Source organism: Dryobates pubescens, chromosome 1, assembly GCF_014839835.1.
Source record: "Dryobates pubescens isolate bDryPub1 chromosome 1, bDryPub1.pri, whole genome shotgun sequence".
NCBI classification, from domain to species: Eukaryota; Metazoa; Chordata; class Aves; order Piciformes; family Picidae; genus Dryobates; species Dryobates pubescens.
This window is the reverse complement of record NC_071612.1, coordinates 20245327-20258923: the sequence shown is the minus strand read 5'-3', so window position 1 is coordinate 20258923 and position 13597 is coordinate 20245327. Positions and strand designations below refer to the sequence as shown.

At 36.6% G+C, this 13597-nt stretch overlaps 1 protein-coding gene across 11 annotated transcripts in view; it reads left to right on the top strand.

The window, feature by feature from the left end:
- Nucleotides 1-13597, top strand: part of ERC2 (ELKS/RAB6-interacting/CAST family member 2) — a 458989-nt gene that overhangs the window by 202122 nt on the left and 243270 nt on the right. For all 11 annotated transcript variants that reach the window (XR_008462285.1, XR_008462284.1, XR_008462281.1 and 8 more), the window contains one exon: nucleotides 5726-5861. Coding sequence is in view for 1 of the 11 variants with exons in the window: in XM_054162220.1 (XP_054018195.1) it covers nucleotides 5726-5861 (136 nt within the window). In the remaining 10 variants the exon portion in view is untranslated. The remainder of the gene's footprint in view (nucleotides 1-5725; nucleotides 5862-13597) is intronic.

Genomic DNA, 13597 nt, shown 5'->3' with positions numbered 1-13597 from the left:
CAAGGGGTGAAAACATTTGATTGTTTAAGTGTACTGGAAATGTACGTGAGAGACTTTTCTATGTTATAGAAATTAGTTGCTTTGCCTAAATTATTGTATTCCATAAAATTATTCTCTTGAAAATATTCAGTTGTGAGGTTGTGTTTGTTTTGTTTTGTTTTAATTCCTTGGGGAGTAGAGGTTCCTAGCATACTGGAAGATTTTTGTTGTTAATTTTTTTGTCAATGGACTTTCAGACAGCTGGTTGCATTGTAGTGCTACTTAATGTGATAAAAATTATCACAGGGATATGTTCCTTTAGAAAAATGTTACAAATGTTACTCTTGAGTATTTTGCATGTCTGTGTCTCTTGGATGCTTTGAGGTGAAAAGCCTTTTTGTTGTGGAGTAAAGGCTATACTAAGCATGTAACACTTGATTTTTGGCTGCCATTACAAACTTTTTGGCAAGGTGGTTAATTGCAGTTGGGAATTTACTGAAATAGTGTGGTATTTCCATAGCTATCAGGGATTAAAGCATTGGAGATTAGACAACAGTTTGCACATTACTGTAGAATGAAATCTGAAAGATTCATGGAGAGCCTAAATACTAATTTTATGTCTTTTTTCCTTCATCTGTCTTGTTTCGATCTACAGTCTCAGTTCAATGTACAGTAAGGTAGTTTCTAGAAAAGCATGTTACTTCATTTAATCTTTTTATCTTCATTAGGAATTGGCGTGTGGGATATATACTAGAAGAATAGAATTTTATTTAGAGCTTTTAATCTGTGGTTCTTTACCTCTTTATTGACTTCTGGTCTCATTGTCACTGTTGTGGCATGGGTGTTTGCTGAGTCACCAAATGAACTGGAAAATGCCCATGGAGTCTTCAAGTTTGCTACTATAGGATAAAGCAGAACTTCTTTTCTATTCCTTCCCTTTCTCTTTTTTTTTTTTTTTTTTGCCTTTTCAAGATGTACTTATGTTATACCATGATTTTGAAAACAGCATAGCTCCACTCTGAACTCTTTTGAGTCCATAGATAAATCTGTTAGATGTTTTATGGCAATTGTTGACTCACTATAGCTCTAGGAACACAAGAGACAAATTTAAATATATTATCTGAAGAGGTGTCATTAGCCAGCCATTTTAATACATACGTAGAATACATAGAATAAACCAGGTTGGAAGAGACCTTCAAGATCATTGCGTCCAACCCATCAACCAATCCAACCCACCTAAACAACTAACCCATGGCACCAAGCACCCCATCAAGTCTTCTCCTGAACACCTCCAATGACGGCGACTCCACCACCTCCCCAGGCAGCCCATTCCAATGGGCAATCACTCTCTCTGTATAGAACTTTTTCCTAACATCCAACCTAAACCTCCCCTGGCACAGCCTGAAACTGTTGGTCAAGATTAAGCACCTGTGTAAGGTTTAGTTATCTGTGGTGCTTTTTAGACAGCTTTTTTCCTTCTTGAATGTTCTGAGCTCAGAACATAATTTCCTTAAGCCAGGTGTTGGCACCACCTCAGTGTGCTCTGGCTTGGGTGCTTTAGAACTAGTTGGAAGACAGCTTTCCAGTTATGTGAAGTCTGTAAAATTATAAACACAGCAGAATATTCTATAGTAACTAGTCTGAGATGACTGTAATGCCTAGTTTGGTCATTAAAGGATTTAGCTCACTGTAAGACACTGGATGTCCACCTTCAGAATGACTTATAGCAGTATGGATTTCTGCTGCTTTGGGGCAGTGAGACTATCAAATAAATAATAAATTTGCATATATTTTAGTATTGGAAAATTATTAACTGTGATGGTAAGATCAATTCTGCTGCCTAGACCCCTGCTGCTTACATTTCAGATTTTGAAGACATGTAATGTTTTATTTATTTTATTCTGTCTAATGAAGTCTTTTAGCTTTAAATTGAAACAGTGTAGCAGAACACATGAAACTAATTTCCTGTGATAAAGAATAATGTAGACTCAACTCTGCATATCAGCACAGTTACCAGTAAACTATGTGGATATTTTATATCCTAGATGGTTATGGCATATGATAATTTGTGCTGATTGTGTACTGATCCCAAGTATTTTTCCATTTCTTGTGCATAATTTTTACCTACTGTAATCTTCCATTTTATTCAAAAATTATTTTAGAAATAAAGCCACATGAAAAAATGCCAGAGGAAGCATACTGATTCAAGGACTGTTTGACATATTTGCTGTTGGTTTGGTTTTTTTTTAAATAAATAAATGGTGAATGGGTTCTTGCCTTTATTTCCTCTATTGAGCTCTTCCTGTGCCTTTAATACAGGCTAAGAACAAAATACTCAGCTAGGTTTTTTTTACTGTAGCATTTTCTTTTCATTTCCATAGGCATGTAGATAGTTGTGGAAGTAAGAGGGGCTATGACACAGCTTTCTTTTATTTCCTTCTCGTCAAGGTTTTGCATATCACAGGCACCAGATGTTTTCCTTTGCAGCTTTACCATGTTCTACTTTTCAGTGTGGCGTTAGACAGAGACTGAAATGGGAAGTAATGAAGGGTGATGAGAGACAAAGTTAGCATTGGTGTAGAATAGAACTCCTTACAGACATTAAATATAAATTATCATTTGGCAAATATTTTCTATTTTAAGAGCATAAAGTCATACTACACCACCCAAATATCTGCAGTAATATTAATAAATAATAAACATTAATATTAATAATGTTGAAGAGTATTAATAAATGTTAATAAATCATAATAAATTTATTAATATTAATAAAATTGTAATAGTGTTTTCCCCCCCTAATATTCTTTTTGGTTTTATGGTGAGTTTTGTCTATGCTTACAATTATGTAACATAGAGCCATGAAAGAGACCTGATTTTCACATGGAGTTGTACAGAGCATCTAACAGGTCTTTGAATACTTGGTTTAGAAAAGCAAAGTGCATCACTCTCAAATTCCTGAGGAAATTTAATAAAACATAGAAAAATCAATAGCTAAACCCCTTGTATTCTCTAAGACCTAGAAAAAAGTTTAAGCTGTCACATGCAATTTCTGATTTATTTTTATTAATTTGTCAATGTAACTTTGACAGAAAGAACTCTGCTCTTTTTAGCACTGTCATATTGCCTGATTACTATTGGTTACTTGTGGCAGGGTGTTGTATTTTTCAGAAAATTAACCTTTTTTAAATCACTGTGATTTATACTATACCCCCAGGCCTATTGAAGTAGGTTTCTTCTAATCTTTGTGTAGTGTATTTTTTTTGTTGTAGTTTTTTATCCTCAACTGAACTTAATTGGCTGATCTAAATATGATGCCATAAATGCAGCAGCTGTAGTGGTGTGTTTGTGGTCTCTTTAAGCTGGGAAAAAGGTGGTGTTTCTTAGGTGCATTGTCATTTTGTTAAAGGTGTGTCTAAAGGGGAGAAAGCCTTAGATGTATAGTTTATTAGAACTATGTCTGGGTACTATGAAAAATATTCGAGACTATTTAAGGGAGATACAGGCTAAGGTCTCAAAGTCTGTAGCACTGCAAAATGCTAACTCGACTGCAGTTGATTCAACCTGGCGAAGCTCAGCTGTTCCTCTTCTAGTTGCTGTTTTGTGTAATATAGAAAAGATTGGACTAAAAATAAGTGTTAAAAGGATGACTTTTCTCTCTTTTTTTTTTTTTCTTTTTTTTTTTTCTTTCCCTCCAAAACTTGTCTGTTTTATGGTAACAATGTCTTTTGGCAATTCTTTTAGCTTTACAATATGCATAGTCTTCACAAATTTTATTTCTAATGTTAAAAACTGAGAACAAAGGACAAATGCTGTAATCAGATAATAGTTAGGCTAATCTATCTTTTTGTGCTTTAAGAGGCACACTCTTGAGCACAACTGAAGCATAAATTTCTTTTTCAAACACAGGAATTCATGCTTGTCTTAAGAAACCAAAACCAACACAGAACCAAAGACGAAGTTCATCAGAGATTCGTTTAAAAAAGCAAAGGTTTTCATTTGAGTTAGTTGTACACTCTTATTTTTCTAGAGAAGTTGAAGTTACTTTTAAAAGTAATAATAGATTGACCTACAAACTTGTGTATGAAGTGTCTTCTAACTATTTTTCATACTGTGGCGACATTCATTCTTCAGAGTTTCATTGTTAGTTTTTCAGTATAAACAATTAGTGAAAAAATCAGTGGTAGGTCTAAGAAACCACTGAGAGAGTATATCAAATAGAATAAATGAGAAATGACCTCCTAACATAAAATCAGTGCAAGAAATATATTCTAGATATTTTTATTTATTTTTTTTTCCTCCACTGAAAGTTCTAACAAGGAAGCGAGAAAGGCATTGTCAGTGATCCCTTTGGGCATTGAATGATATTCACTTCATTTGCCAAAATAGGATTAGTGAGTAGATCTCATTAGGAATTTGCACATGACTTAATTTTTATATAGATAAAAGGGAGTGAATTCCTCAAAGTCAGTGAAAGTTGGGAAAATAATATCTAAGAATCCAAGCAGGTAGAAAGCATTACTGAAAGGGTATTTTTTGTCGGAGCCTGCCAGGCAAAACTAGCTTGCCAACTTTCTTAAAAGGATATGTGCTATGTATCAGATTTAGGAAAGCTTCTGCTACCTTAATGAATAAGATCCAAGGCAGAAGACAAACACTGAAAAAAATTTAAAGTTTCTTTTTTATTTTTTTTTTGGCTTGTCTTAACAAAAGAAAATATACAATGGTGGTAGGGATTATTTAATTTAATTTTCTTTATAAGTCACTCGTAAATTATTTGCTGATAAACTTTTTTAGAAGGAGGACTGATTATTAAAAAAAGATAAAAATGTAAAGTTTTTGTTACATATAAAGCTATTTGTAAAGGCATCTTTTATTTTTCCTGGCATATTTATGACCTGACCTTCTACCCCATCACACTTTAATCCTCAGAACATTGAATTTATAGTCCAGATTTTCAAAAGTAGAATTTCACGGCATACATTAGTCAACACCTTTGCTGTCTGCTTCCTTTGAAATTAACATGACTTAAAGCAGCCATTAAAAAGTTTTCCAAACTCATAGAGTGTGTGTAAGGATTGTTAGATAATCTCCCTCTGTTAAAAAACATCAATTTTTTTTTTCCAGCATAGTATTTAGAACATATGAGAGGACATAGAACATATGAGAGGACATAGAGAACATATGAGAACATATGTTCTGAGGACATAGAACATTATAAGAGGACACAGTCTCAGGCTGTGACAGGGGAGGTTTAGGCTGGAGGTTAGGAGGAAGTTTTACACAGAAAGAGTGATTGCCCATTGGAATGGGCTGCCCGAGGAGGTGGTGGAGTCACCATCACTGGAGGTGTTAGGAGGGGACTTGATAGGGTGCTAGGTTGCATGGTTTAGTTGGTTGGGTGGTGTTGGATGATAGGTTGGACACGATGATCTTGAAGGTCTCTTCCAACCTGGTTTATTCTATTCTATTCTATTCTATTCTATTCTATTCTATTCTATTCTATTCTATTCTATTCTATTCTATTCTATTCTATTCTATGCAGATATTTGTGACCAAATGATAAAAAAGAAAAAAAATCGTAGTCTTGAATGATTGCTTTCTATAGTATAATTTGATGACATTAAAGCTGTTTTGATACACCATCTTGAAAAAGATGAAATTTTATTGTTTGCATCTGATATTTCTATTCTGGAGAATCAGTATCCTCTGTCATAGTCGCTAATGCATATGTGTATACGATTCTTAGACATATGAAGGACCAAAACAAGAAGGTTGCTAATCTGAAACACAATCAGCAAATGGAGAAAAAGAAGAATGCACAGTTGTTGGAGGAAGTTCGGAGACGAGAGGACAATATGACTGACAACTCTCAACATTTACAAGTGAGTTTATTTTTCATGTGTGTTTTAAAAACATCAAAGTACATATATTTCTATTTCACTGTGTGTCTTTCAGGATGTGCAGTTCATCTTTTCCCACAAAGAGCTGATGGCTCTCTCATTTCCTTCTTGAGGATGCACTACTGACTTCACTTGCATCCATAAAATAGTTACTAATTAGGGTAAGGAAAGAACAATACAATTCTAAGCCCTCTCCTCACAGGGATAATGATCCTTTCTGGAATCTATTTCTGTACTATATATAGAATTATATCCACAAGCCATAGAGAGAGTCAGGGCAGACTTCTGCTTTATCTGGATGATTAGTGGCGTAAAATACAATTTAATCTTTCAAGGGAATGAAATTATATAAGAGAATTTCTGCCATATTTTCCCTTGTGGAGATTGAATACAACAACATTTGAAACTTGTGATACCTTTCCTGTTCTGTGTTTTTAGATGTAGCTCTTCCCATTAAATTCCACTGCCTAGGAGTGAAATTCTATAGCATCGTCTGGTTGCGTACTCAGATCATTGAATGAGTGTGATTTGATCCTATTAAGTCTCCTTACATGCATATATAGTGGGTTAAAAGGATGAGGATAGATTGCCTAAGAGGGTAATGGTTAATTTAGGATCCTCACCTAAGATCATTTTAATCTTATGTACTTAGATGTCATGTAGAGAAGCACTGGAGACAGCTACAGCCATCACATTAGGCAGATCCCTGTGGTTATTACACCAGCAACTCTTTTTCATACAATGGAAAGAAAGTTGTCCTGTATTTCCTTTCTTTTTTGTTGTTTAAGATAGGCTTTGAACCTTCTTCTTGGAGACTTTCTACAGTTTCTAATTATTTAGTTCAGGCTTTGAGATTTGAAAGATAATTAGCTGATCTGGTTATTTATGCTTGTGTTTGAAAGGATACATAGAATGCACACAGAATGAATTAGATCTATTTTCTTTCCTGTGAACCTAGGGTATAATATTTTCCAGGGAAGCAAAACAGAAACCAAAGTTCTTCTAGTGATGGGAACATCTGCAAATTGAGATGTAAGAGTAGAATATTTGATCACTCTTGATGTTAAATTTTGGTTAATAAATAATATATAGAGTTAAGAAAATGTTGTAACAGTAGTGATCTGAATGTTTATGTGAGGCAGGATTTGAGGGGGGACACATGATGTGATATATGGTATACTTTGAAAAAGAAGTTTCTGGGCAAACTATACATCTGCTAACTAAAAAGAGAGCGAGTTGGTATTTTGGTAAATACTGAGTTAACATTGTAGTAAACCATAGGCATCTGAGCGCCTTTTCTTGTTGGTGTGTATAATACTTTCTATATTTAGTAGAAACAGACGATCATGGACACTTAGAGCACTTGCTTGTGGCTATAATTCTAGCTGTACTTGTTACATATGTGAATGACATATTGAGCTGTTAGTGTAAAGTGTATTCTGAAATTCTCTGGCCTGATGTAGTGTTTGCTCTAGTTGGCTAGCTGTGCTAAACTCAGCTGAGGACTGAAGAGCAATTAGACTAGTCAAATCCAGCCAGCTCTTGATCCCTTTTCCAAAAGTACTAGAAAAGATGTAATAACAAAGCTAGCAGAATTATCCATGGACCAGTCTGGGAGTCATTGAAGGCAAACTGCAGTGCTATCCATTTTGTAGCCATCTCAAGTAGGGGCTGAAGCTCTACCCAGTCAGCTGCCCTCTTGCATTCTGGTAAGTTCAGAAGTCTGTAATTTCTTGCAAGCTTCAGTAGTACATAATAATTCCTGAGGTTTGTGGCATCATATGTATTCATGACACTTTTCACCATCTTTTCAGATAGAAGCCTCTCAAAGCTGGTTCATATCCTACTAGCAGTGATTGCAGGTCAAGTTTGAATTTCTGATGGCCCCATCTCACAGCACTCCAGGGCCACTGCTGTGATGCAGAGTGCCTTGGGATATCTGGGGAGGGAGTTCACTTTGGTCGACGTCAGGTATAATTGTGAGTGATGCACCAGGTGTGGTGTTGGGGTCTATTTGGATCTCTGTAAAACTGGAAACATCAGGGAGCCAGACTTCAAATTAATTCTTGGGAATGAAGAATAGTTGTGAGGTTTTCTGCTTTTGCCTTCTGCAAATCAAGGGCAGTCCTGTACAAATCTTGCCAGACATGATGGTCATATACTACACAAAGCATCAGAGCAGGAGAGGTGGCCCTTGAACAATTTATCATGAAATTTTTTTGGGAATGGTGTATCTAAAATGCCTTCATTTCTCTCTCTCTCTCTCTCCTTTTTGGTTTGTTTGTGTGTTGTAAAAAGAGAAGCCTTTCTGAGTAATGCTAAACTAAGAAATGCGCAGGTTTCGTGTCATAAAGTTGTTGTAATTCCTCAGTTCTCTTTTCAGGATTTTGAAATATTAGAGGTGTTTGTTTCCTGAGATGTGTTTTTCTTGATTTTTGTATGGAACATGTTTGTTCCAGTGACACTGTTACCTCAATAGAATTGAGAAAGTAAACATTTGCATAACATTGAGAATTTTGGTGGGTTTGGTTTTGATTCTGGTTTTCAAACCTGCAGTAATAACACCAACACTTCTTTCTTTTCTCTTAAGTAAATAATAAGAATGTCCATGTAATAATATTCCCATATGTCTTGTAGCATAATCTCAAAGGAAATTAAGTGTATGATTTTTGTCTGAGCATACTTTTCCATAAAAACATCCATTTAATAAGTGGATTGAATCTTGGAGTGGTTTCTGGACTTAATACAGATATGATTCCCTTTGTGAAAACTTCTTCATGCAAACTGTCTGATGCATACCTATCACAGGGGAGGTGCAGGGATGATCCTGAGAACAAAGTTTAAAAGTTTAATACCCTGTTGTACTCTGATCTAGAAAGTTTCTGGGTGTTTCCACCATTTCTTCTGGTTTATCTGCTGAAAAAGTTTTTTACGCTCCTAATGTTTTAAATGCTTAGGTTATTTGTAACAATACTCCTGAAGTAGCTTGTGTAAGATATTTCACTACAAAAATTGGGTTTGAGTGAGATAATGTGGAGTTCTTACTGATTATGAAAATGCCATCTACAGGCAGCTTGATCAATGCTCAAAGCCTGAATTACTCTGAAATGGGTTGTGTACACATGTACATCTTCCAGGTGTAAACATCTTACGTTTTAAACAGAGTCCAGTCTGTCAGCCTTGGTTTGTCACTGGACATAGGCAAGAATTCTGGTTTCTCAATAATTTCATGCTGTTTGGAAATTTTATCTCAGGTAATGAACAAACATGATGAGGAGAAAGTCCTATCAAAAGAGAGAAAAAAACCCATGTAGCTAACGTTACTGCTGTCTGATTTTTGCCGTGTAAATAGCCATGATATCTTATCCACTAAAAATAGCTCCCAAGAGATTTCACAGCTAGTCAGCATGGATCCTTAAACTTGGATTGGTTCCTTTATTTTTTGCTTCAGCATATAATGTTCATCTCCATAATAGTTCTAGAAATACAGAATATAGTGAAGACATAGTACATTGCTGTATGTTATGTCTGTGTCTTTTTAAAAATCAGTTAGAAGCATGGTCTAAACCTTAAAGGGTATACCTGACATTAATTTATTGTGATTTTTCTTAATGCAGTGTATTTCCTACTGCATTGTCTCAAAACCTCAAACTATAATGTTAATAAAAAGAGGAAGCTAGGGAATGAAGTGAAGTCTTGGAAATAAAAATGAACAGAGAGCAGTGTAATCAGAGACAGAGGAAACAGTCGTGACTTATGCAGACAGGCATTAGTGTACGCAGCTGACATAAGGCAGGAGAGAATTCATTGCATAAACACACAGCTTTGTATTCATTAGTGCTGAAATACATATGCAGTGAGAAAATGCAACCTTTTAAAGAGCTTTAAAATCATGAGTTATTGTATTAAAAGTGAATTGTTTCTTATCTCCAACCAAAATCTACCCTGATCCAGTTTAAAACAATTGCCCCTTGTGCTATCACTGCAAGCTCTCCTAAATGGTCCTTCCCCAGCCTTCTTGTAGGAAGCAGAGAGAGAAAGGATGAGCTATGGCCTGCAATGCTTGTGAATAGCTTAGCTCTTGCTAAGATTTCTGGATTTCTGCTGTCGGATGTAAATATTTTGAAACAAAAGCTGGATATTTTATCAAGTCTGTAAGAGTCAGCTCCCATAAGACTTTCAGTCTTTGTGTAAATTAATAAAGAATTGTAAGGTTTTATGACCAGTTCAGTGACAAATTCGAAACATGGCATAAGCTACAACTAGAATGAATTTCTTCTTTGAAGCTCCAATGGATTCATTTGTGGAAAAGACAGAAGGGGAACTTAATTTGATACCATCCCCCACAGCAGACTGCTGGCTAAGCTGTCAGCTCATGGCTTGGATCGCAACACTCTGCTGGGTTAGGAACTGGCTGGAGGGCTGAGCCCAGAGAGTGGTGGTGAATGGTGCCACATCCAGCCGGCGGCCAGTCACCAGTGGTGTCCCCCAGGGATCAGTGCTGGGCCCCATCCTCTTTAACATCTTCATTGATGATATGGATGAGGGGGTTGAGTCAGTCATCAGCAAATTTGCAGATGACACCAAGTCAGGAGCAGATGTTAGAGGGTGGAAGGGCTCTGCAGAGGGACCTCGACCGACTGGACAGATGGGCGGAGTCCAATGGTATGGCATTTAACAAGTCCAAGTGCCGGGTGCTGCACTTTGGCCACGGCAACCCCATGCAGAGCTACAGGCTGGGGTCAGAGTGGCTGGAGAGCTGCCAAACACAGAGGGACCTGGGGTTGCTGATTGACAGCTGCCTAAACATGAGCCAGCAGTGTGCCCAGGTGGCCAAGAGGGCCAATGGCATCCCGGCCTGCATTAGGAATGGTGTGGCCAGCAGGAGCAGGGAGGTCATTGTGCCCCTGTACTCTGCATTGGTTAGGCTGCACCTTGAGTACTGTGTCCAGTTCTGGGCCCCTCAATTTAGGAAGGACATTGAGACACTTTAATGTGTCCAGAGAAGGGTAATGAGGCTGGTGAGAGGCCTTGAGCACAAGCCCTGTGAGGAGAGGCTGAGGGAGCTGGGGGTGTTTAGCCTGGAGAAGAGGAGACTCAGGGGTGACCTCATTGCCCTCTACAACTACCTGAAGGGTGGTTGTAGCCAGGTGGGGGTTGGTCTCTTCTCCCAGGCAACCAGCAGCAGAACAAGGGGACAGTCTCAAGCTGCACCAGGGGAAGTTTAGGCTCGAGGTGAGGAGAAAGTTCTTCACCAAGAGAGTCATTAGTCATTGGAATGGGCTGCCCAGGGAGGTGGCAGAGTCACCATCCCTGGAGGTCTTCAAGAGGAGATTGGATGTGGCACTTGGTGCCATGGTCTAGTCATGAGGTTTGTGGTGACAGGTTGGACTCGATGATCCTCGAGGTCTCTTCCAACCTTGGCGATACTGTGATACTGTGATACTGTAATTTTATTATAGTGAGTAAAAATCATATTTTCCCAGAACTTTCCTACAATTAAAGCAGGAGCTTAATGATACACCTGACATTTAAGACTGAAAATAGTGATGTTCTTGTGTTGTAGATGCCCTATTTAATATTGTAGCCCACACAGAAATATTTCAACAACAACCTTATTTCCAAAGTTGCAGACTAAATGTTTTTGCCTGGATACATTAGTTCAAGGTGTTGCAAATAAAAGCAAGTTGATTCTAAGTGCAAGCGAGTAATTTTTGGAATTTTTGGCTAAATTCTCCATATATAATGTATTATGTTAATGAGTTAACATATGAAATAGAAAAATCTATTTTATGCTAGTTTCCTGTAATGAAGCCACAGAATTATCTTCAATTTATTGCTTGAAAATGCATTCTTGCATGCTTCTGTTGTCAAGCAGGTTTCTTGGAGACTGTAAAATTTTGTCTTTGGGTGGTTAACCTGAAGTTTTGACAATTTGTAAGAAAATTAGAGTTCATGTATATATCAAATGATTTTACCCTTATAAAGCAAGAGTTACATTCTAGCAAATGGGCAGAACCTAGCACAGTACTTTAGACAGTTGTTTGCATATGTGGTATGTTGACAGATACGTCCTTTGGCATTTCTCTGCTTCTTTAGTTATGGCTGAGTTTTGCCAAAATAGTGTACCTAATAACTACAACCTCAAAAATGTCCAGCCTTCAGCAAATTGTATAGCTCATATAAAAAAATCACACAGTTCAGGAAGGTTTGTTTTTGATTGAAAGGCAGGAATTGTATTTTCTTAAAGCAGTCATTTTCATGTAGCTGAACATACATATCTAACAGACATTTTAAAAAGGCAGGACTTCACAAAACTGTCTGTCTGTGACACGTTCATAATCAATTTATAAAAAAGATCCTTAATCAATTTATAAAAAAGATACTTGAGCAGAGAGTTGGGCAGTGAGTAATAAAATAAACAAGCCTGGGATGATGTAGTGCAATATAGTAAAAAATGATTGCCAGATTGTAAATGCATACATACAAAATCAGACATACCAATTCAAACACACGTAAAACTATTGAAGACACAGCTAGTGTAATCCTCAGAATTCTGACATAAGATAAACATAAATACATGTTGTAAACATGGATGGACAATTAGGAATTTTCTTTCCTTGGCCTGTGGAAGTTCCGTAAGTTGTGGATAAATTCCATATGTGTTGCTGAAACGTGTGTTGAACTTCAGCCAGTAGTTTAAGATTATGTTGAAGAAACTATTTCTAAAAGGTTTCAGATGAAGAAAAGTATTTGAGAGTCTAGAGAGGGCAGGGAGGTTGATTGGTAGGTCTGAGGATCAATACCAGCAGTGGTTTTTTCCATTGGGGATTTACTTTGACATTTGTTTTCATTGTGTAGTGTAATCCCCAGAAGCCAAAACTACTCCTATTATAAAATGTCCCTATAGACAATCTGTGAAAATCCCACTGGAAGATCAATTTCTACTAGGCTCAGTCTCTTAATCTTTTTTTCTTTATTATAATTGGTGGGTTGACAGAAGTGACTTAGTGTTCTGTGCTATGTTGGCCTAACCAGCTGAAATATTAAAAAAGGTTTACTGAGTAAAACATCATCAGTGCAACTGTTTTATGTAGTTGTCATGTCCTTTGTTTTGTCTGCAGTATTAGGTTGTATGAGTATGTGTAAAATAACATGAATTTTATTCTTACAACTATTCTGATTTATTACTTTTGAATTTTTAAGTGAGTACACAGTCTTATTAGACATTATATAGAATTATTATTACAACTTCTAGATTATTGTATGATATTCTGGAGCATCCCATATCAGGCTGAACATGGACATTTAAATCTTTATTTCTACAGTTAAGGCAGAAAAATAATGTTTTCACTGTTGCCAAACTGACTTCTGTTACCCAAGAATAAAACCTGGACATCTTGTTTTGCAAACAAATTTAAATTTCTGTATTGTAATATCGTTATTTATAAATCTGTGAGCTACAGCTGTGGAGAAGTGTAAGTGCTTTGTTGGTTGAGAAGGACATATATGGCAAGGCATTGGAAACAAAATTCCGGATGGAAAAAACAAAACTGCAACAATAGGAAACAGGAAAAATGTTGTGACACACTTTTTTCTCTCCTGTATTTTTTGCTTCCCCTTGATATTTATGTAATAACTCACACATGTGGGACTCCTGTAGTCTCCAGGGGGCAATCACATTCAACATGCATCAAAAGAAATAATTCAGTTAAACC